This window comes from Eleginops maclovinus, chromosome 15, assembly GCF_036324505.1.
Source record: "Eleginops maclovinus isolate JMC-PN-2008 ecotype Puerto Natales chromosome 15, JC_Emac_rtc_rv5, whole genome shotgun sequence".
NCBI classification, from domain to species: domain Eukaryota; kingdom Metazoa; phylum Chordata; class Actinopteri; order Perciformes; family Eleginopidae; genus Eleginops; species Eleginops maclovinus.
The window spans coordinates 6,498,986-6,524,479 of NC_086363.1; the positions used below are offsets into that span (position 1 = coordinate 6,498,986).

Sequence of the window (25,494 nt, forward strand, 5' to 3'; positions counted from 1 at the left end):
TGTACTTACAGACAACACACGCACAAAATACAATTTTGAAAGGTTGTGACATTGCTTTGAATACAGAAGATTTGTGGAGGCGGCTGTTTTTCTGTGTGTTTTGGAATTTGTGTGTGGGCTTCTTTGAACAGGAGCTACTATATCTTGAGAAAACATTTTGTAAACAACACCCAAAGAAATGATAATTACACAACATTTCCACAAAAATGATACTGTATTCAGAACACAAACAGCCAAATATAGCAGCATCTGTTCAAACAAGTGTGAAGGTTTCTGCATTGTAAGGGCCTGGGATTTGCTCTCCCCTATGTTTATGTTGGGCTGTCACAAATCATTAATTTTCATTAAAGGGTAAACACTCTTCTCATTAGTGTTGACTGTAAGCCATGAGATTACGCAACCAGGGCACACACTCATTTCTATTCAGTGCAGTAATGTATTCATAGCATCTTTCTTTTATGTAAAAAAAAAAAGAAGTTTATTCTAGAATGGATTAAACATTTTAAATCCACAAACGTGATTACTGTATAGAACAAGCACTTCCTCAGTGCGTGCTCCTGCTTGCTCCACCTTTTTGAAACAGTAGGTGATGACACAAGCCCCCGGGAATCTGGATGGTTATTAAAGATAATTGGCATCCAAGTGGAAGAAAGATCTATTAGTGAGTAACAGTACTGCACAGTGAATACAGGAGGAACATTTTAATTTAAGTCTATGATTGTGCAATGTATAGCTAGTGGTGCAGTGAGAGCATGTTCACTCTCGCAGGTTAATTCCAATGTGTGAAGGTTTTTGGGGCTGTATGCAGCCTGAAAGTTATACCATCAGAATCAGAAGTGGCATCAAAGCAGACACATTCTGCTGCCTTGCTGTTCATTCAAGCTCTAAAGTGTTTCACTATCTCACTTATTACATTTTTTTTGTGTTTCCAGATGTGACACCAAAAATGAGACATGATTAAATAAATATGTCAAAGATAACTCAATTGAACACAGCAGTAAAGACCTTTGGCAGTTTTTTAGGCTCTTGGTGTTACCGTGCTACAAGTTCTTCCTGTTTTTTATTCCACACGCACATAAAAATGAGGGTAGAATAACGGAAATGCCTATTTGTTTCTGGTTTAATAACATGTATTTGCTTCACAAATCAAGGTGGATTTCTGGAATATATTTGGATGTTGCATGGACTCGTGTAACTCACTGTTTGAGACAAAGACTATCCAAGATTATTATTCTTTATCTGACATTTAACCATAACACGTAGCTAAATGCATGGTTCTAATCTTGTTGGAACTTTTGTATCAATTGAATCAGCTTGCCGTGGAAGGAAACAGAGCTTTGAAAAAATAAGAAAGGAAGGAAGAGAGGTGGCATCAGATCAAGGGGAGACAAGAACTGCAATTCAGAGAAAAACCAAATCCGCCCATGTGACCATGTCTGGTTTCCTTCTGTGTGAGCGTGTGTAACTGAACATGCCGTTCTCTCAACAAAGCATGTTTGCTACTTTTATGCAACACATCAGACAAATGGGTCACTTTAATCTATTTTATTATAAAATGCTCTATTTCTTTCTGGGCCTCTATTTCTATCATGATCCTTTTACAAGGTCGCACAAAACATAGAAATACATTTTTTTACTTTGTTATTTTCTTTTATTGCGTTATTTTTCTTCCATTTGAGCTCAAACCATCTGGAAGACCCCTTGACAAAGATTACATCTATCTTATTTTATTTACAATTTCACCTAACACAAGAAAAGTGCTTTAATGTAGTGCAAAAAAGACATTATAAGAGGATTTACAAAAAGCAAAAAACAGCAACTTTTTTAGCTGTACTGTACACAAAATACAAATTAGCACATAGAAAATAAACAAATAGCATATTCGATCCACAGGGAACTGTGTTTTCATAGCTTCATCGTGATAGACTACCTATCATATAATAACTACATCTCTTTTAAGTGGTGTACTCTTAATAGTACTACAAAGAAAGTGCAACCACAGAGGCAGCACATGTGACATTCATTTAAAGTGAAACAGTGATAAAATAAAGACTGGAATATATTTACATATACAAGCTATCTCTAACATAGAGCTGCTCAGTGGGCAGAGCCTCAAAACACATTTCCTCTGTCTAAACAACCCAAGAACAGTGAAAAGGGGAGTGATAGCTGCTATTATGAAGCAAAGCACTCACAATATTATGTTTTCTAAAATCAGCCAAAATCACAAATATTTTTTTCTCTGAAAAAGTTACAAATAAAATAAGCTTGCTGGATTGAAGTTTGAATACCAGAACTTCAGCTATGCCCACTGATAAATGTTTGTATATCTAAAATTCCAATCTGTGTTCATCAGTCACTCAAACATAAGATTCCTTGGCGTAACAAAATTCCTCAAACACTGGCTGGCTGCATCTCTGTGACACGGCCTCGCGACGGCCTGCAGACACGGACTCGGACATCGCTCTCTGCCGGAAAGGCTGCCGCTGCTGGACGTTAGCATTGTCCTGTGCCGCCTGAGCGATACGGTCTCTGTACTGACAGACTGAGCTAGTTCCTGGGAAGTCATAATTTACAGAGGACGGACGGGACCTTCTACCCAGCTCTATGGCATTGAGTACAGTCATTGATCCGTACTGTGGAGGAGGACCCGCATTCTGCATCGCCTGTATGTACGACGGAGGTCTGCAGGGGATCTTGCTGTCCACCTGCCTGAACACTTCGATGGCGGACAGGGGGCGAGTTTTGGGCAGAGGCTCAGCCGGTGAATCGGCCTCACTCTGAGAGTCCTCCTGGAGAGTTTCACAAGGGAAGGAGTTTTCCTTCTGAGAGTCTCTCTTCACGCTGCTCCTGCTGAAGGCCCCTAAGCTCCTGGTCCTCATTATGACTTTACTGGAAACTCTCATGGACTGTGAACGTCTTTTCTCATCTGTAATGGGCCTTGGAATGTCCTGCTGAGTGGTTGTGTTTTCTCTCCGGGAGCAGGCTGGCGACCCCAATGGAGAGCTGGTGAAAACAGAGCCTTCTGACTGATTGGAGGTAGCGCTCTCCAGAGAAGAGCAGGAGCAGTTCCCTGCCATGTAGGGCAGGTGATCCGTGTTGGAGCTGCTGCTCAGTTTTGGAAAGGACAACACCTTTTTGGCGCCACCTCGTCCTCTGAGCAAGGAGTCGTCTGAGATCTGCTTTTTTAGCGGCTGCTCCTCAAAGTCCCTCCTCTCCAGCGAGCAGTCGTCGTGGCTCCTGGAGTGGCTGCAGCAGCTCTGCAGATCAGCTGACAGCAGGATGATGGGCTCGGAGCAGCGACGGTTGAATGCTGGTTTTGAGTTGAACTCGACATCAGCGGGCATGGAGGAGATAGGGAAGATGGGACGCCCCTCCTGGGAGGAGGATGAGCCGCTCTCTCCATCTCCATCCAGGTCTGTGCTGTCGTACGCTGAGTCATGGTGCTGAGAGCACTGCAAGTCTGCAGAGCAAGAGGAGGAAGACATGATTAGGATCTCAAAATGTTTTACAAAATGGGTACGCAGTTAAATTTCACTTGAGATATTGACTGTACAGAAATGTTTAGGGTGAAGGTGGAGTCAGTAAAAATATGGATATAATAAGGTATAATAATATTATATGGATAATATGGTTATTCTTTTTAGCTTTTCAACAAAGGGAGAGTTGTCTGACATTTTTGAGAGAGCCAGATTTAAAAAAAAACATTTATATCTTTTTTTTTGGTAAGGTCCCTTTACCAATAATAAATGTACAGTCCCTAAGAGTTAGAAACAAAGCTTTGATTGAGGTGTAACGTACCTTCATCAATATCCAGCAGGTTTGGGATGTTCTCCCCAAGGATCTCACAATGCTCAATCAGGTACTTGGTTAGCTTTGTGACCTGCAACAAATCAGAAAGAATCCACAATAAATTAAATGACCATAAGGAAATCAGATAAAAACAAGCTGTTTGTTTGGGTTAGATAAGCTCTTAACTAAACAAACAGCATACAACTCTAAGCAAATGTCATCTTACTTGCGAAACCTTTTGAGGTTTTCTGCACCAAGAAACCACAAAGCTTCAAAGCACCAGAAGGAGAAAATATAGTCATAACACTTGTCTTTACCTTCTCTGTTTTCTCCTTCTGCTCATCCAGCGGGGTGCCATCCAGCTGCAGCAGCGTCGGGCCGATACACACCGCCAAGTTATGGGCGTCCATCTTGTTGGTGTCAGCGCTCCCCAGAATGTGATGGAGGACGCAAAGCAGATACTGCAGGAGGAGTTTGTTGGGCCCCGGGAGCTCGTCTACCACACTGTTGGCGGGAAGCAGAAAGGGGGAAGTAAGGGGAATAAAAAGAGAAGAGGAAGAAGACATTAGCTTGGCGCTCTTTTTTTTTTTTGAAAAGGTTTCTTCTTTTTTAAATCTAGACAGACTAAAAAAGGAGAAGTGGTTTGTGTTCAGTACAGATGGAGGACATTGGGAATGATCTACAAAATTCCACTCAAAAAAACCCCTTCATTTATAAATGTCATCTATAAATAAACACTGAGGGGTCACAGCTTCAGTTAAATGTTACTGTCTGTCTAGTCTCATTCAAATGTATCTCTTACCTTTTTGTTTCCAGAGCTTTCTGCTGGCTGTCTTCATTGTCCAGAGCCGCCATCCACTTGTCATAAAGTTCAGACACCAGTAGGCTGCCAGGAAGTTCCTTCAGAAAACTCTGCAAGGATGAAGAGAGGGACGAGGATGAGACAGTGCTTATAAATACAAATGATATCTGATGCCTCTAAAAGTTAAATCTCTAGGATTGGGGGAGTGGGAACAAAAAACATGAAAGGTATCTCATATTGTTCTGACTGAAATACATGTTGTTTATCATGTTAATAAAATAAAGATTACTAGTATTAATTGTAGTAGTGTTGGAGAATAACCAAGTGCTGTACTTTTGGGGGAATTACACCTGAGTATTTTCCTCTATGCTAGGCTTTAATCTATGTTTTACTCCACTATGCCTTTGGTATTTCCATTTGCATCTGAGTACTTCTCCCCCCACTTTGGTAGTAGTAGCATGTGTGATCAAATATAGGACTTATAGTCATAGTAGCAGTTGTGGTCATGGTGGTAATTGGTCACATGCAGAAGCATCAGGTGAAGTAATAGTTTGATTGATGCTAAATGTACAGTTAGGCCTTTATGGTAATAGTTATACACAGGTATATAGTAGTGAGACTCACAATGAATTGTAAAGTGGTAGGCTGTCATATTAACCACACGATTATTGTAGCAGAATTAAGTCACAATAATGATGACATCTATAGAAAAGATTAATGCTGTCGGTTGAATTTGTCTTTAACTTTGTTTATTTAGCATTTTGTTTTGGGAAATGATTAGGAGAGTCTTTAATCATGACTGAACAAAACCGTACAACAACAACAAATAAAATGAATAGCGAAAAGGCTACAAAATTAACTGAACCAACATCTGGTGAACAATCATAATTTAAGAGGCGCTAGGTTATGTACACGATATTACATATGTGTATTACTAACATGATATTAATATTTAATATCATGGTCAGTACCCGTAGAGAGTCCTAGTGGAATAATATGAAACAGGATCAGGGCGGGAACGTACTTTGAGAAGCCCGACGAGCAGGACGACCGGCTGGCTCTCCATGTCCACCTCCACGCCGCTGTTGAGCTGCTCTCTGATGTCCAGCATCTTCTTGTTGTTGCACGTTTTCCGAAACACCCCCTCCGTGGACGGCCCTCTCTTCCTCAGCCACACCAGCACCTCCTGGAGAAAGGAAGGGGACAGGAAGAGGTGAGAACAGGGCAAAGCATTGCATTTTTAAATAAGACTATTTAACGTGCATATCATGCATGGTTTGCTGCCCTTACTCAAGAGAATACAAGTTTGCAGGCACACACATTCATACAGAGGCAGAGGATGCTATACACATATGTTGGCCACACCATCCTGCAATTTGAAGTTAACAGTTCACCTACTGACTCTTTGAAATGTTGACTGCAGTGGCTAATATTGAACTTTCAGTGGTCATATTCCTTAAAATAATAGGAAATCCAGCCCGAAGCAGTGACATGAGAAATAGTTTTGGGTCTAAGCAATCAAGATCCCTTTCTTCCGTCTAACAGAAAACTTGACTGGCAAGAGGAAGTGATCAGATCTGACATTTGCGGTGCAAAGTCGACTTACTGTGACTGGTTTAGGAAGTGAGCATTCATCGGGGCATACTTTGCAGAGGGGCCGTCCAAAGAGCTGAGTCTTTCTCTCAGTTTCTGATCGGCTCGCTTTGTTGATGAAACTGGAGCCCAGTCTGAGCCTCCGCACCAGCTTCCACTTGGTTTCTGAGGGGAGCATAAACGTCTTTAATAAATAGGTTGTACTTCCTCCTAACTTAAAATGACTTCAACAAAACAAGATCTGCAATATTCTATGCTAGTGCCAATGTGTTAAACATGTTTCTTCACTTCAGTAGATTTCCCCTTTTCAGTCTCTGTGGTTGTTCTCTGTGCTCAAACCTCTTCACTATTAATGAGCCCCTCCCTCCATCAGAAATGCCACTTTCAAACTTACCAATGGGAGCCTTGTCCTCCTGGTGAAACAATTGTTTTGACACTGCGGAGATCTTTGCATCACCCTGGCAACAAAATAAAGGAAATGTCATGTGGTGAAGTGTGAAACAGGAACAAGGAGCAAGCAAGACGGAAGGGATGTTTTTTTTAATGACCACATACACTTGCCATTCATGACTGACACGTGAATGAGTTGAAATAACCATACGAGTCAATCAGATGCATCGTTATAATCATCTGCAATTAAAAAACCTCTTTGGAATTGTGGCCAGTTTTTTGCAGCTACAGTAAATACATTTCAGAGGCTGTACACATCCTGCAACTTGAAAACCTTTAATATCAAGAAGCCCACGAAATTAGATTTCTACTTACGTCAAGTGGAAACTCAATTAATTGCTCCATGCCACCTCCTGTTAGAGTTTTAGTCTGAAGGGGAAAATAGAGATGGGGATGGTTATTAAATGGAAAAGCTATTTTTAAATATAAATGTTCTGGTTTCTATTGGACAGGCAGACTAACCGTGATGCTGCCACCCAAAACCTTCATGAGGACGTCTGGTGGAGGGGAAGAAGCACAACCAGCTCTCGCGTCGGTAATTTTTCTGGATTGAGGAATAAAAAACATATAATACGTCACTATTTGTTCTTCAACTCTTTGCAAACCCTGCCTGAATATTCATACTTTGTTGGGTCTGCATTTTAGATCGAACTCAACCACACAAAAAGTCTGATATTTGACACTTTTGTCTATCAACTTTACAACAGATCAATATAACACTGAACATACTTATTTATCATTATTGAAAAAATGTACAATATTCTTAATTATCCGAAGATGCCATATTGCTGTTATCGACACCACGTTATCAAAAATGAATATTTGAAATAAAAAGAATTCCGAAAGCAGACTCATAGAGATATTTATTGAGATAGCTTATGATTGTGGTCTCCCTGAAGCAATACTGTCCTGTCAACATTGATCAAAATAGCTTAACAATGCAGCTTAACTACTGTAAATCTCATTAATATAGTACGGTAAGGATATTATGATAACATTTCCATTTAAATAATGAAAATACATGTGTTTCTTACCTGTGAAGAGTATCTAGCCAGCGTTCTTTCACCCCAGGCGAACTATGGGCAAAATAACAGCATGGTTTGAGCTACTAATCCACAGAGAGAATCAAACAGACCTGATACAGTGGGAGGACTGAGACAACGTGCGCACCCACGGCCTCTTTTAACAACTCTGGAAACTATAACTCAGTCATGGGAACAGGAAGCAGCGTCATGGCGCCCCACAACAAACACCTTCCACTTCCTCCTCGCAGGGTTTGCTGCAGCTCGGTGTCCACCGTTGGAAACATGAAGGGTTTCACCTTGTAATAAGTGTTTGTTTTCACCGTGGCGGCAGCACTAATGCCAGGCATATCGCAGTATCAAATACAAGTGTGCACACTGTTTCTCATCTATGTCCATGTAAGTGAGAATGAAACTTTCACACACTGAATCATCACCAACACAAACCATCACAGACAGTGTCTTGTTTTAGAACAAAGCAATTAAAATCCCACCAGGGGAATAATCAACTTCTAGGAAAACACATCGAGTCAAAAGTTAAAACGTTTTCTTGGTTAATGCTTTGTGAGAAATGTGGGAGTCCGTGAATTAGAGAAATGACTCTGGTGCTAGTAGGTGACTGTGATGAGTTGTTGATAAAAATGAAACCTTTGAGTTGATTAAAATGTCTAGACAGAAGACATGAGAGGGAGAAGCTTTTCTCTTGCCCTTCAAAGTTATTTTAAAGGAAAGCATTTCTAGATAAAGTCATGTGGTGTTGATCCCCTTCCTATTGTGTAACCTCTTGTCTTGTGATGCTGCAGTGATGACTTTCTCTTTGTTAGTTCCCTGTTTTCATGAAGGCCACAGATCATATGACCATTTACTACAAGCGACTAATTTACTGTTAAACCAGGACAATAAGAAACAGAAGGGCTGTGTTTGTGACACACATTTAGAAAACAGTTTAACTAAAGGCCCTTTAATAGCAATATCTTATCTAAAGCTACTATTAGCAGCCAGTTAGCTTAGCACAAATCCAGACTATCTGAAGATCCCTTATATGCTGCTATTGTTTCCTCTTTTTTTTTTTCAAAGCTTTGATGGAGCCCCGTTCATATGCCGTGTGTGGACTGACGTTTTTACACGTCCACCTGTCATCGGATCTCAAAAGATGAATCCTAATGTCAATCTGCTGCCCTACTTACAAGCCCATTTTAAAAAATGTGACGCTGGCCTTTTGAGTGAATAATCCTCCTCATCAGCGGTTCATCAGAGCGGTGGTGGCAAAGTCAATAGGGACTTGGCCTGGGAACTGGAAGGTCACCAGTTCAAGTCCACGATGGACCAAGTTCTACCGTGGTGTCCCTGAGCAAGGCACCGTTCCCTACACTGCTCCCCGGGCGCTGTATATATGGCAACCCACTGCTCCTAAAAAACCCACTAGGATGGGTCAAATGCAGAGACAGCATTTTATTGGCTTGTACCGGTACTTGCACAGTGACAATAGGGTTGAATCTAATCTATATTTTGGAGTCAAGAATCCAGTTAAGAACAGGATAAGGGTGTTAGCGGAATGATGACAATCAAGTGACGATCCACACAAATACACACGCATACATTCATGCTTGCACATGTGTATTCAGGCATGGAAGCATATGTGAATTAATCTTAATACGCTACTGTTAGTATGCAAGTGATCTGCTGCTCACCAAAAACACACCACACAAAACGTGAGGTCCCAGGCGAGGACAAGGGTCACTCTGAGGTTAATATCACCCATGTGTCCTTCCTCTTCCTCCGGTTCATCTTCGAATCCATATATCCAGAGGTCCTCCAGGCCAACTCTGTGCTTCAGACGGTAGCTGGCAGGTGACCTGTTCAAACAGAAGCAGAAAGAAAGGAGTTACCATCTAATTGTTTATTTTCTTACAAGATCATTAGCATCTTTTGAAAAGGAGGAAGCTGCATACCCTGAGCCTTATGCTCTTCACGAATATCATGGGTAGCCTACATTTAGGAGGAATCAACCTTGTATATGGCGGCACTCTTTTAGACCTGTGATGAGGGCATGAATAGGCATGAATGCATGAAAGCTTCTGTAAGTGGCTCAAAAACACCTTTCACAAAAGGTCAGAGGGCACTTGACATCACGGCAGCACATCAGGTCTCCACAGTATCTTATGTGAAGTCCGAGGGGGTTGAAGGTTAATGAGGTGAGGCGAAAGACTCCGGAAGCTTTACGGTATAGAAATAGAGAGATATATCTCACATGCCACAGAGGTAATATGGAAAAGATGCAAGAAACGAAAATATGGCTAAACATTATATTTGAGTTGTTTTTGTAAGTAGGCTTCAGGGCCATACTAAGGATGTAATTACCCAAGCTACAGCCTTGGGCTTGTTAAAAAATACACCAACCAAACACCTCATCAATACCCCTGTTAGGAGTTCATGAACTAGAACACAATTTGAGTATTTAGATTTACACCTTACAGGACATGGTCTAAAGCCATGCCCTTAAATGTGCAGTAGATATTTATATTGATATAGATATTGATTTCTTTCTTGAGTTTACTTAAAATTAATATCAAGTGGGCCCGCTGTATTGCTCACCTGGTAGAGCTGGCGGCCAGTTCCCGTGCGGAGGACCTTGCTCAAATCCGGCCTTGAACCATGAACCATTCAAAATCTTTGAAAAAATAAAATAAAATAAAATAATAATAGCAAGTGTTTTGTGTGTAGCCACTGGAAGCCTGGTTGAAAATTCAGCCTTGGGAAAAGTTATATAAAATAATGTAGCTTTAAAAAGCTCCCCCCAGAGCCTGGAAATACATTATTCTTTCAACTGATCTTGATGAGAAAAAAATACATTCAATGACCAGCCATAGAAGTATTTCAAGAATGAATGAGTTGTATATAAATACAGTATATACTGTACGCACATGTAGACTTGAGACTGCAGTTTCTCTTTTCTCATGACACTGTAGCACCAGCTGTGCTTATCTACTGGAACAGTGGGCAGGTTGTGGTACAGAGATGAGAGCGGTTGTCTTCCTACTCAAGACCTATAAAACTTCCACCAGCTTTGACTAACACCTCAGATCTAACTAAGATCAGCAACCCTCTAAAGCCTCTTAATAAAAAGTGTTCTGATTCATTATGTTGTGTAAGAATATGGCTTTTTTCTAAGGCTAATTTAAGATGTTAACTTGTGAGACGAATAAAGCAGCATTTAGAAGTTAAAGTACCCCCTGTTTGGTTTGTTTCACTGTCAACAGAGGGAATAACCGTGCTTTCTTCTGTTATTTATCTACAGTCAGAATGACTGAACTAAAATGCTTTTTGTTTGCTTGGAGATTCCCCAACAGTCCGACACTGCCCTCAAAAAATACACGTTTTGGTTTTACTTCCTCTTTCCGTCTCTCATTCCAACTGTAGAAACGTGTGGTGTTTTTAAGCAGAACAGTGTTCGGACACATCTCAGCTGTATTTCTCTTTTTCCTTTTTCTGTTCTGGCAGTTGCTTCAGAGTTGTCCTTGTGGAGACTTTTAGATTGATTCACATTTTTACTGATGATCACAATCTATGTATGTTAATATCTACGTTTCTTACTTGAGTTTGGCGAAGACAATGACATCGCTGAAGAGGAACAGGTGTCTGTCCTTGGACTTGGAGTCCTCGATGACCTGAACACTCTCGTCCATCAGCAGCTCTCCGTTCTCACTGCTGAGGCCGAGCACAAATGGACTCTGCTCCACAGAGACCCAGCAAGAATCCTCCTCCCTGAATGAAATGAGGCATAAATAGGTTGGGTGGAAGGGACAACCAAAAGTCAGTCAAGGGTAATTGAAGTAATTATGTTATTGGATGTACATGCTGTTTTAATGAGTTTGCAATACGTTCAATCTCTCTGAGCCGTGAACCTCAGGTTAATCATTAAAAGTGTAGGTGCAACAGTTAATGGCTTTTAAAGGAAAGCTATGATACAAAACTAGTGCCTTAACAAAACTTGCAACACTGCTTTGTTGACAGTGGAATTTAAAGAACCAACGTTTTACCAACAGTGTGAATTAAGAGATGTTAAGGAACTGTTCAACACTGCTTTCGGGTCTAGAGTTGGATGTTAAGGTACATTGCACTCTTGTGAATATGAAGCAGGAGCCATGAAACCGTTTGAAGTATTACGTGAATTGGAGTGTGTTTCGACCTAATACTATGTAGGATTTGCAATGACCAGATATATACTAGATAAATATTTCTGAGTTTAATATATGAGCTTACTGTAAATTCTCAACTGTCCCATTAACCATTACAGCTTGTCAGATTGTCCAATGGTGGACTGCGAGGAAGAATGCTGAAATAAGGAACCCTTAAACCCTGTTGGGTGTATTCACTCCTCTTCACTCTTAATTATTGCTTTCCGGTAATCTTAGCTAACATTAACAACCATATTTTGGCTTAAGCTTATTATTGACCATGCCTATTTGCACCAGGGTGAGAAATGTATGCTGAAATGTATCTTTTGCTTGTCCAAGGATTGGAAACACAATGAGGTGCCCTAGAACCATAAATTATAGGTGTACATGACGTATGTGGTTATCAGTTAACAACAGCAGCGTCTCTTTTCCATGTAAAAATGAATATGAACTATTTCCTGAAATGTCTTTGCACATTTCCATAAATATTTAACACATTGCATGAATTTCGTCTGAAAGCCTCATGAAAAAAGAATATAACAACTAAATTGGTATTCATCCAACTGCCTTGAAGCTGGACATAATGTTCTTAACTTCAATTTTAAAAAAGATGGAAAGAAACTCTTCCGGTCAATCTTTCAGAACTGAGTGGCTGCCTCCAACACATATTCCTTTTTATATAAATCGCATGAAAGGTTAAAAATATAATCCCTTTTTCCTTTCAGAATATAAGTCATTTTCTACAGAGAGAGGCAAGAAGACCTCCTCCTGAGCCATTAGCCGAAGCGTGGCCTCCTTACATTTCTCTAAAATCAAAGCTATGAGAGGCTCAGCACGGAGGCAGCTAGGACTATATGGATACACTCTTAATATAAACAACTTGTGTTTTAGGGGTAATTCTATCAATTCATCATTTTACCAATCATTTTGTCTACCTTATAACAAAACACTCCCAAAGATCTCCTTTCCTCACCTGATATTTGGCTATATGCATGTCATTTGAGTGAAGTTACATCTGTACACATATTGTAACACATAAAGCAGAACATTGCTTTCTTTTATTCTTTCCTATTGATCATCAACCCATTAGTGTTGTCCTACTTATATCCTAAATATGACCTGGAAACCAACATTAGGAATAACTTAAATCCGGTCAATGGTTTCCAACCTTTTGCTAATTCAATCTGGACAACCCAGGTTCATGATTGATTAGAATGGAACAAGAAAGAGCCAAATATTTGCACAAAATATGTTCTCTTTAAAGCTTCATAAACATATTAATATTTAAGTAAAGTATCTGAAAAGTACATATCACTTATGGGCTAATCCTGTAATAAGCTTATCAACATCACTGGAACTCCTGCGTTTTAAGAGTCGAAAAAGTATTTTTCCAAAAGTTAAAACAGGTCTATCACTGTTCCTTTAGGTATAGATGAATCATATTTTGGTCCAGGGCTTTTTATCTCACTATTAAGGGTTATTTGTTGTTCTGTTTTCTGTTGAGTTTGTGTTTGTGATCTCCTTTAGAAAAAATTAGGACACATCTCAAGGGGTTCATTTTAAGAGAATATATTTCTGAATTTAAAAGGCTAGTGGAACAGAACGGGCCTCGCATGTGCACCTCCGCCAACACACCTGTTGTTGGTTTCATCCTCCTGCAGATGTGATTTAGGACAGGACCAAACATCAGCAAAGACCCTGTGACGTAGACTGCTGTTGAGTTCCATTGGCCAAAAATAAACCCAGTTTACTAGCTTACTCTGTGATCCTTCCCCAAATACCACGGAGAGCGTCAAATTACGTTTTGTTTGAAGAGAAATGTCAGATTTAGGCATCCCTTAAACAGATCAATATCCTGTTAATAATCTTATTTGCTCCCATTAAAGGTATCCTACAAGAACACACTGGTATTACCTCTCTGACTGGGTTATATTTTTATAAACGTTTAGGTGAAGGAGAAGAGACTCAGAGTGCATCAGATCAACACACATATACTCAATAGGTTAGAGTTGTTTATCCTACATGAACATGAAACCAATTTTGGTCACCGTTCTTCCCACTTACTGAGTTCAGGGCAAACATTCAAATGGTTTGAGCAGGGGTACTTTCCCCGTTACTCTTCTGGCCCACTTAAGATGACACATTAAATACCAAAAACAGAGGGAGAGCTACAAACTCAAACTTCTGGTTATCAGTGAGTGTGAACACAAACAGCATAAAACCACAAAAAGAAGAGTTTTTACAAATGTATAATATACTGCCTCTTGATCCTAATCCAATGAGAAGGCTTTTAAATTGCATTTCATAAACTTTTAATGAGATTAACCAAGTGTTCAAAAGTGCAAATGTCTGTGAGGAGTTGTTAATAAGAAATGTGCATTTGATACACACACACAAAATGTCCTTAAAAATGGTTGTGACATTACTAGAATGTATAATATTCATCTTGACCATGTGGAAAACAATGGTCTAAAGGTGTTTTTGTTACACTTCATCATCGATATGAATACGTCATTATATTTTAGTAGCTGCTGTTGTGGAATAATGATGTTCTTGAAGCTCCTTTGTGGACACAACATGTAATTAAAATGGCATTGCAAACAATTATGCTTAATGTCTGATGTAGCAGCGTATGTTGTGTACGTGATGTTTGATTGAATGTTGCCAGATATGCTTTAATTTTGTAATAAAACACATATAGCTAATTATATTTAGCATGTATGTTTTACGATGAGATACCATCTACGTCAGTGGCAGCCCCCTCTAAGGGAAATTGTCAGCCACAAAGTCCTCCCCGCCTCAAGGAAATGTGCAGTGTGTGTTTGTATGGGTGTACGATTTGAGAGTAGGAAGTGTCTGTCTGACATTTATTTACATTTATTTGCTTTGATCGAGTCGCCCACTGGATGCTCTGGTGGTCTCATTGTGAATAATGCAATAACGTCTCTGAAAAGGTTAAAGAGTTAAACACCAGATATTGAAGAGGAGGTGATGAAGAGCCAACACGGAAAACAGACTGTAGGTGTGTCGTGAGGTTAGGAAGGCCAACGATCAAACCAAAAAAAGCGTGAGGAGGGGGGGATATAAGAAAGTCTGCTCTTCCAAACACTAAAGAAACATTTGAAATTCAATTTAAAGTCCCCTTCACCTTTGGACCATACATATTAATACAGGTTGTTTTTTTACTGGATACTTTAACGTCCAGGCTTCTAAATATCCTTCAAATGACACATTCTGAACATCTGAGTCTGAAATATTTCTCATGTTAGAGGACTAAACATGATAATGTCGTTAGGTGTTGGGAGATAATGATTCAAAGCAAAAGACAGATACATGTCAGCCTGGACCTCAGAGGAGTTGTGACTGAGGTTGAAGAGTTTGAGCTCTGTGCACGTCTGTGTTTCAAAACCCTGCTCTAAAAATCCCCCGCAGTGACAACTGTGTTTGTGGCCTTGAGTGATATAGAAGTGACATCATGACTCTGAGCACGTGGTGGGAGTGTGATGGGGAGGGGAAAATATGTTTCCTTATATCAAGTGCTCCTCTGTGACAACAACGGAGGTGATTGAGTATGAATTCCCATGTGCTGCCATCTGCTGCAGTAAAGCAAAACCATGAAAAAAATCCTGTATGCAAAAAACAACGTCATTTATTTGCATACACCCTTTTTGTTTTTTTAAAAGCAGTGGTAAATAAACGGCATTGCGTGAATATAATGCAGGGTAAAGCAGGGTGAACCTGGGGCTGAAACAAAGCCACGTCTTCTGCTGATTGCAGAATTTAACGTGTTATACACTTATTAACAAATAAAACGCCCATTGTTCTCTAAAGACATTTTAACTTTGAGTGCCAATTATTTAGTTTGAACCTTACAAGCAAACTCATGCCCCTTTTTCAAAGGAACATACATGTATATCTAAGAGCACTTGAGGTGAAGTATGAATTTTCTATTTCTTGGGAAACGATTTATAGTATGTGTGCAGAGACAAAACTGCTCGTAATTACCCTGTACTTAGAAAGGTCAGAAATCAATCAAAAGGTGCAAATTGCATTGCACGTCTTTTAAAGACTGTGATTAGACTCAAAGCTCTCTGTTAGGATTGTGCATTTTGAATAACAGGAATATACAGTATGTTCAGAAAATGTTCAGCAGATGAAAAATAATGATGTTCACACCTAATAGGAGGCCATGGCATCCCCAGCGCCTTCCCAAAGACCAGAGATGGAGCCGAGCGTCGTCTCTGAGCCAAGTGCTTGAGGTGCTGTTAGAAAAAGAGGAATTGTTATAGTGAAACTGTACTTTTCTTTATGTATCTCTGTTTCTATCTATTTATCTTTATATGTATCTTCTTAATGTGATGTGCAAACACTAACACTGCCTACAACAAGTACCATGGTGTCATTTTTACACCCCAAGAACAGTAGCTGCAAATAACAAGCTGCAAGGCTTCTGACACTTTACTTTACCACCCTCTTCTCATCAGAAGTCTCTAAAGCCTACGTGTGAAACATTACTCCCACATAGATTGCAAATGTCTACTTTACTAAATGAAAGAATGTATCTTATCTCAAAGATGAGGACAAATCTGAAAATAAAAGGGACCACAAATGTAGGTAAATATAAAATCCTGCTTGAAAAGGATCAAATTCAAGCGTGGATTCAGACCCTAGTGACCGCCAGCCTGCAAGTCAACACTGGAAACAGTAAGAAGGTCCATCTGAGAACTATTTACCAAGGTCCTCCATCAAACCAAATTGAGTTCAAAACACATCTATCAAGGAAGAATGGAAGAAGGCACCATAATGTTTGACGACAATGCCTTTTTCCACGAGTAATAACTGATTCAAGCTGAGCCCATAGAAACAGCCCTTCTTTCAGCAGGTGAATGTTAAAAAAACTCATCCGGACTCAAACTGCATATGAATCATTGTGCACAGTAAGTGCCCGTGTCCACACAGCATCTTTTTCTTGTGTAAAAGCATTTTTTATTGTGGTAATAACAAGTCAACAATGTATCCCCGCTGTTGCAAGCCTGACTAGTATGGATTTTCTCATCTGTTTTTGCTACTATATCATTTTTTACAATCTCTTATTTACAACGAGCACCAATTTAGCGAGGGAGGTGGTCTATAAAAGTCCCATGCTCACCGGCAGCAGCATCCCGTGTCCAAACGGCCGACCTGCTCCAACCAACAGGCATTTTGGTCTTTGTAATGATAGTTTCCATCTGATAAGACACGGCCAAAGACAAGCGTTTCATCCAATTTCTACGCCTCATTGGAATCAATTTGAACAAGACATTAGCGTTTAAGACAAAAGTTTAGGTGAAGAAGAATCTTGTATCAAGTCAGTTTGGATTGGTTCCCTTTCGTTTTTTTGTAACCAATATGCCAGAAAAGGTTGGTATAGCACCCTCAAACGCAAGATTTTGAAAAAAATCAAGAAGTGGATGTGCACTACAGGTCTACAAATAATAGGAAGTCATGAAGCTGCAAGAAAGAGAGATAACATCCTCGTAAACAGATTGCTTCTTTCTCAGCTGTTTGTGGTCACTCTGTTGAGAGGACTCCATCACAGTAAACATTTTGTTAATCCTACTGAAGCCATCCACCCATGAAAATAACATATGGAGTCCCAGGTGCATGTGATTTTAAATTCGTGTGCTGCACACATGGCACCTAGCAACAGCATGGCCTCCACACCTCAGATCAGAGATTTCAATTAAGCCCTATAGCCAACTTTTCATAAAAAAAGGCTTATTGTGAGGGTTAAGAGCCCTGCTTTTAAGATGTATTACCACATAGAAGTATTGCTCTTTCTACTCCCAGCCTCTGTCATTGAAACCTTCAAAGCACAAAAGCACTTTACGTGTGCATCCAACCCCCTGAACTCATGGTTCACTTCACTCCCTTCCAGAGAAAATCCTCTCATCTGTAAAAAGCACACCACAGAGCCTTTTTCCTGTCATCGTGAGTGGTCCTAAACAAACTAATAATAGCTCTCCATATTATATCTCAATATCTCCTATTGTTGCTGTGGGGGTGTTGTGTTCAAGTGCTTTTTTCTAGCTGCTCCTTAATTGTAATTATGTGTGAAAAGGCTGTAAAAACGGATTAAGTCACACAGAGGTAATTTAATATATCATTAGTAGACCTGTTAAAATATAATAGAAACATGTTGAGAGACGGTCTCCTATTTATGACAAACTGCAGTATATTATATTAATACATTACATACTGACATTAACATATCCCATGCAGTTAGATTTAATAAATATGACTACAAGGTCCAAGTGCCAACATCAGCATGCTAACAAGGACAATGGTATTACGTTGATCTTTAGCAGCTAGGTTTAAGGCAAAAAAAGGAATGAAGAGAATGACGAGAATTATTCATTAATTTAGCATGAGGCTAAAATATAAGTTTACCCGATAATGAAGCTACATGAAAAGAGGTTCGCCAAAGTTATTACAATTTATCACGAGGGGAATCTGTATGCCGTCCAATAGTCTTCAAGACACTCAAAACCACAGACATGGACTTCATGGTGGCGACACAGGAAAATGATTGGATCCTCATATTCAGTGGGATTCATCCTCTGGGGAAAATGAAGGTCTTGAGAAAGATTTGTGACAATCCATCTGATCGTTGTTGAGATATCTCAGTCCGATCAATACAGATTGAAGGGCTAAAATTGAACATTCATACTTATCACTCCTAAACTAATTAATCTTTTCATTTTCCCAGCAGGAAAGTCTGTTAAACAAACATCAACTCCCAACCCAACAGATTTTCATTATTGTTGTGGCCGCTCTAATTGCTTGGCAAACTACAGAATCAGGTCAAGCCGAACTAAAAACAAAACAATCAAAAGCAGGAATACAGGACATGGCACCTCTCTCGGGCGCCTGCAGCATATTTCCATTCTGCCTCAGGACACAGAGGACCAGGGCGACCATTCAGTCCAGTGTGCACGCATGTACTTAAGTGTACTTCAACGTGATGCTCGCTCAACACAGTAATTGCTCTAACCATCTACATTCTTTATGATAGACCAAGAGCCAAGAGAACTCCTTTCATTGCCAGGATAATAACTTGTCTTAACGTCAACTCAATACAGTTTGAAGGTCATCCCTCTGATAGAGCTAAGAGATGCTGAGAGGAAAAGGAGACACTGCCAGACGAAACTGCTGTTCAGTTAGCAGATAGTACTGGAGATCCTTCCCTTTGCCATCTTCTGGAAATCACTGTACTGATAATGTCATTTTTGCTTTGGAGATCTTGATTTTCAACACTAAACTCGTATTGCGACGTATCGTATCTGACCAACTGACTCCTATGGGTTATTGCAGACACCAGAAACAACCGGTAAACAAAACACTGACATTATCACATTTAAAGTTGACACTCATAAGCTTTGGAGCAACTTCCTCCTGGATTGGTGCTTACAATGTGGAGAGTCCAGAAACATCCCAAACACAGCAAAGAAAAAAGGAAAACACAGTAAGAAGGCAGTGTCTCTGCAGATACAGGTAGAGAGGGACCCCTTTTTTATGGGCATAGAGTTTTTAAAGAGAATTGTATTATGTTTTTCTTTAAGGGGACAGGTGAGAACAGACTCTAACGGAAAAACCTGGCCATCACATTTAAAAAAGCTGAATATTCTCAGACTTATTTTTCCAAACTAATAAATGAATACAAACAAACGATAGGTTTTCTGGTCTTAGCATATAGAGAGCAATATGCAAGGTCATCGTAATGTTTTCTATCTGCACACAGAGACAATAACCTCTGCCATAATGATCCTCTCATAACGACACCATCACTTAAAAGGACCTCCATTCAAGAGTTTGATTGTCATCTGCAGATTCAGACCTTCAGCTATCCTTGTCTTTCTGCATTACTGACGTTTTCTAACCCCTCATACGAGAGAGAAACTGATGAAGAACAGTACAGTGATGTTTGTGTCATATTCATGAGGATGGAAAAGGGACACTGAATTTTCACTTTTTCCCCTTTGCCTTTAGATCAGGGCTGTCCAAACTAAGGCACGGAGGCCAAATACGGCCCATTGTCCATTTTGAATCGGCCCTCAGCAATTTCTAAAAGTATAAAGGAATATGGCCCACACCTGAAACTTTGTGCTTTTCTTATATTGTACTTCTAAAATGTATAACACAGTAGTATTCAGGTGTTAATAAACCCACCTTTTCAATAAATTCAGTCAATTTAAAGTTTAAAGTTGAGAACGGTTTCTAACTAATCTTAGTAAATATAGGAAATGTATTTACATAACAAACTTGAAATGTAGCCCTCATAGTTCCCCTTATTTTAAGCAATATGAGACTTCTGTGTTAAGGGATGAGCGGCCAACACTTAAAAAGAAATGTATAATTTATTAAATACATTATTTACCTACATTTAATTGATTTTGCTAACTAACTTATAACTTAACCTATACGCAAAAGACCTCAGCCTGGCCCTTTGTATGCTTTCCTGTATGTGGCCCTCTGTGAAAAAGGTTTGGACATCCCTGCTTTAGATGGTGGATCAATACTCACAGGATGTAGAGAAGCTGCAGCATCATCATAACTTCCTCTCCTCATAGATACAACTCCATAATCAGGAGAGTCCATGGTGGTTTCTCCAAGCAAGACCTCAGCCGCCTGATTTCCTGTGCTGTTTATCCGTCTGCAAGTAGAGGAGAAGCAGTTTGAGGGCTCTGATGTGAATGAAAACCCGGGAGCTGCAGAATGCCGCCTCCTGTCCTGCAGAACAGCTTTTCCTGACGTGCTAATGAGGGTTACAACAATGGAGGCCCGGCTGGCACACAACATAGGAGAGGGGTGTTTTTGTGCCTGACCTAGACCCCACAGTGCCACTCTGATCCGAGCCTCCAAAAACTGTACCCCTCCATCGCCCCTACATCCCAGCCTGTCCTGTCACGCTCCAGTGGGGTGGCTTCCTTCCGTAATGAGATTTTCGTGCGTCCCACCAGGGCCGGCCGCATCGTCCCCATTTCCAGGCTAACGAGGATGAGATGCCGTGACTGCCAGTGGCCCCCGAATAACAACGGCTCAAATATTCTTCCCCTCACTAAATGAGAAGTAGCAGAAACTCAAAAATGTACCTTAAGAGTTCAGTTTTTAAGGCTACCTTCATGTTTACCCAGTCACATTAAGGACAATATTCCAAGGAAGGACACTTTATAAATCTAAATCGGCAGACATGGAGTGGTGCAGAAACAAGTCCTAAAACCCATTAATGAGTGGGCATTGTATAACTTCTGTTTCCCTTTTCTTCAACTTTTTTTTAATGTGTTTTGGTTGAAAAGGCTGAAATAAGGTCTGTGGTTTAAACAAGTTAAAGAGATTTTCACTTTTGGTTCTACGACATAAAATATGCCAGCAAATACCCCACGTGTTAATGTAAGAAGGTTTCTTTGTATTATAAAATTGTTTTTTCCAACAAAAACTTCATATTACTCACCCCATCACACTGAAAATGAGTCCATCTTTAGTTAAGCTGTGGGGACACTCAGCTATGTGACAGTAATGTGGTTTACTTATAGCCCAAAAATATTAGCTTTTTACTTCAGCCAATTTCATTTAGGCTTCAATTATCCTAAAGCGGCATTTTGATTGCAATGCTCACTTTTTGGTTCACCTGGCAACATTTTAAAGACCCCTTTTCTCCATGTCTATGGAGTTGTTTCTGTTCTCTGCAAGGTTTGTCGCAAGAGTTGTTTTACATTCCTCTACTCAGTCTAGTGGAGTGTATACACAGGAATAGGCTGTATCCAACTCCGGTTTGTACATTTAACTCCCGCTGAAATTATGAATGAAAGGTTTATAGTAATCATAGATAACACGGCAGGGTCCGTGACAGTTGGATTTCATCTGATTTCAAATAAACAAAGTCTTGGCTTTGAAAATATTAACAGTAGAACCAACAAAATGGGTAATTTTGACCCCTCATTAGAGAATGGGAGGATGAAACCCTCTTTATTAGTCACATACATGCACACAGCAGAGCACACACAGTGAAATTAGTCCTCTGCATTTAACCCATCCTAGTACTAGGAGCAGTGGGCAGCTATTGTGCAGCGCCCGGGGAGCAATGGGGAGGGGGGGATTGGAGGTGTCTGGTGCCTTGCTCAAGGGCACCACAGCAGGGCCTAGGAGGTGAACTGGGACCTCTCCAAGTAGCAGTCCACCTTCCATTAGTCAATCACATTATGAAAGTTTTGACAGAAAGCATGTTAAGTGTGCCATTTTTGGATTCTAACCTGACCATGGAACTTATTTTCTCTATCTGGTCAAAAATCGCATAATGTTTACTTGTACATTTCATGACCAGTAACGCGTTTTCTGCCACTGCACATTACAAGCTAGCAAGCTTTCAAACAACATAAACAAATAGAATATGCTAACCATGCTTACCATGCTGATATGTCTGCTGGTTGCTGACTTTACAGCTCAACAGACTGCACATATGAGTCAAATATGTATGGCTGTATTTTAATCTGATGTTTCGAGAAAATAGGCCAAACGCCAAAATGATAAAACCGCCATTACTGCGCACGGGCTCACTTGGTGCAAGCAGCGGTGGGCGGGGCGAGGCGAGGCCAGATCCGGATGTGCCTCCAAACATGTTTAGTGTTTTCACTTTTTTGGATGAAAACCTATGTTAAACAAAACATAACAGAGTACTAGAATACAGTTTAGACATGCCTCAACAGTCTCAAGTATCAACATAACAATGTACAAATACTTAATTGCAACAAAAATACCTGCCACTGTTAGCCACCCACCAGGAGAAGTATCGCAATTATAGGGGATCATTTGTAAACATCAGAGATTTGATTAACACATATTTTGCCATTAGCTTTAATCAGGTAATAAAGCAGCATGGATTCTGAAAGAAGAAACGGGGCTGTAAAATGGTATTTAAATGTCCTGGCTGGTAATGCTTCACTAAGTTGATCAAATATATTCATTAGTGGAACATAAAGCTAGCCTGTATTTTTCTTAATTGCATCTTTAATTATAAATGGCCCGGGGAGAAGTTAATTTTCAATTCTCATTTATATTCCCAGAAGAGGCTGCTTACAGCTCCAAACAGAGACATGCAATTATCCGACACACTTGGGAGGAGAGACGTTACTATTACCCCTTGAACGTTCATGTAAATCTTGCACCCACTAATACCCTGACCTAAAGCTGCACTTATCAATATTCTTTCTGAATAATTTGTACCGACGTGCAATTACTTGAATCACAAACAAATTGTGATAACAACATTTGACCAAAACGAAAATAACATTTGCCTAGTTTGCTTGTATTGTCTAAACCAAGTAACAGCCGGATGGATACAGCACATTAATTACAACAATTGTATTTCTCCAATAACTATAATCAAGGCAGCAGTTCATTTTCCTTTAGTTGCATATATGAATGTAATTTGTGGGTGGAGACTAAAAACTGAGCAATTAAGAAAATAAGCACAAAAACATGCTAACAGCTTATGTTCTCGTTTACAAATCAAATAATAGCTACTGATGTTTATGTCACAGACAGACTATCGCTATGAAAATGTAGGGTCTCCATTTCAATACCTCCAGCTGTTTAGATTTACATGCAATACGCAGTGTTACCTTGTCAGCAAAGGGACATTAAAACAAACAAACATGCCTTTTATTAGTGTTTTGAGTGGTTGACTGTCCTGGAGTACTCCATTTAGTCTTGTTTAGAAAAGATGATTGTGTCTACCCAGTTTTTAAAGGTCAGCGTGGAAGCATTTCTGATAGGTAGCTTGTTTTAATGACTGGTTGGATCCTATATTTCTACTAAATGAAAGTTGAGTATTATAAGTTATTGTTACTCCTCCATTATAAGATCACGTTTCATTATTTAATCCACTTCTGACACAGTTTCGAATTTTGTGGCGGAGCGTGTGTGTTTAAATTGGCAGTAAAAAGTGATTAAAATGATACCCCTCTAAAGCTTTCTAATGCACAGATGCAGCTTTTTCTGTCCAAGTTGTATACACACTAACCACAGCACAACAAGGCATGCATGTTTTTGTTGTTACACTTGGTTGAGTGTGCGTCACTACCGTTGTATTTCTGATAAAATTCATGTTACATGTTCATAGTGGGATTCAAAATGAAGTCTTGGTGATGAATTGTACGAGGGAGAAAACCCCTTATCAATGCAGCCTATTGTGAGGAGGTTGTTTAATCTGGAGCAAAGGCCGCGTAAACTTCTCACTGCTCATATTTAGGTACAGACCTCACAAGATCAATCCAACACAATATCACCTGTGCTTTAGTGTCCTGAAATTGATATGTCAGTCTCTTTGTCATGATTCCTTTTGCCTGGATGTGACCTGTTGATCTGTTGATTTTAAACCTGCACACATTAGAAGAAGTCCCCAGAAGAGCGTGACAAACAAACTTTATTACACCTAATTTATGGGTCTTGGGGGTTATAAAATAGTAAAGGCATAAAAAAACATTTTGAACCTGAAGATGTAATCTCATAAAGCTGTGTTCTTTTCCTGAAATTGGTTTTATGAAATGTATCAGCAGACTTATGCCAATACACAACCTTACTAATTAAACTCAGTATTTTTTTCAAAAATTCAGTGTATCCAATAATTTACATGTTTAACTTATGCACTTTTATACACCAAAGCAAATTCCCTGTACCTGTAAATACACCAAATTCAGATTCTAGCAAAAAATTGACAAGATTGTACTTTATTAGCACCTTCAATTTGTGTTTACTGGCTGGCGTTGGTGCTAACCATTACAGTCTATGGGGCCAACTAGGTAGCATGCTGTTTGTTTTAAAATAGCACTAGGAAAGCAGTGAGAGCGAATCAAACCATTTAAGTTGAGGGCAATGAGCTATTAAATAAACTGTTTTATGTTCTAAGATTACTAAGAAGCTTTTGATAGGTATTGCTCTAAATTTGAAACAGGTATTGAAATAGATAATAAATTAAAAATATCATCAAATGGACAATTATTATAATTGAAATAGGTGTTAAAAACTTTCCCTCTACCTTATCTCTGTTGATGACTAATCGATGCCATTACTGACTACAAAGAGCTCTTTAAGCGAGGAGAGTGCCAGATGAATTAATTCATCTTACTGAGTGTTAATATAGGAGACGTTATTCTGTTCTTTGTGAAATGTAATTCCTGTCCATTCAAGTAGCTGCTTAATAAATGAAGTATGCGATCGTGGACAGAATAGAAATGTGAGAATATTTTTCAAAAAGAACCATGAAATATTAACAGTAAAGAGAAAGATTCACAAGTTGTTTGGTTTGAACATTTTATTATACTTAGGAATAAATCACAGATAAAATATCTGATGATATACAAAGTCCTGAAGCAGACGGACAGAGTTATTTGTCAAATACATATAATATACTATGTAGCACAATAAAATGGAGCGCCATACTCCCTCCATCAGGTTGTCCCTTTTCTTTGAGCTTAGTAGTTGAGGTATGATATGTGACGCAGCTGGATTTTCACAGATACATAAAGATAATCATCCATTTAAAATTGTTCTCAAAAGTTCCACATTTATACTTAAATACTTAAATATTTAATGAATTCCCAATAACATACAAAGACATTCT

General features: G+C 39.5%; 1 protein-coding gene across 1 annotated transcript; it reads right to left on the reverse strand.

The window, feature by feature from the left end:
• Positions 1-1,618: 1,618 nt before the first annotated feature.
• Positions 1,619-22,401, reverse strand: tagapb (T cell activation RhoGTPase activating protein b). Its single transcript, XM_063902408.1, has 15 exons — positions 22,281-22,401; positions 20,400-20,529; positions 16,014-16,099; positions 11,254-11,424; positions 9,351-9,515; positions 7,672-7,713; positions 7,100-7,181; positions 6,953-7,006; positions 6,582-6,645; positions 6,201-6,352; positions 5,619-5,780; positions 4,595-4,704; positions 4,110-4,296; positions 3,802-3,883; positions 1,619-3,463 (listed from the first exon to the last, which is right to left on the reverse strand). The coding sequence occupies exons 2-15, from the start codon at positions 20,472-20,474 to the stop codon at positions 2,361-2,363; spliced, it is 2,535 nt and encodes an 844-aa protein (XP_063758478.1). The 5' UTR covers positions 20,475-20,529; positions 22,281-22,401; the 3' UTR covers positions 1,619-2,360.
• Positions 22,402-25,494: the final 3,093 nt, after the last annotated feature.

Coding starts and splice junctions, on each gene's coding strand:
- tagapb (XM_063902408.1), bottom strand. CDS start 20,474: ATGGACTCTCCTGATTATGGAGTTGTATCTATGAGGAGAGGAAGTTAT. Junction 16,100..20,399: donor CTGCAGCTTCTCTACATCCT/GTGAGTATTGAT, acceptor TTTTTCTAACAG/CACCTCAAGCACTTGGCTCA. Junction 7,714..9,350: donor TTTTGTGTGGTGTGTTTTTG/GTGAGCAGCAGA, acceptor TTTTGCCCATAG/TTCGCCTGGGGTGAAAGAAC.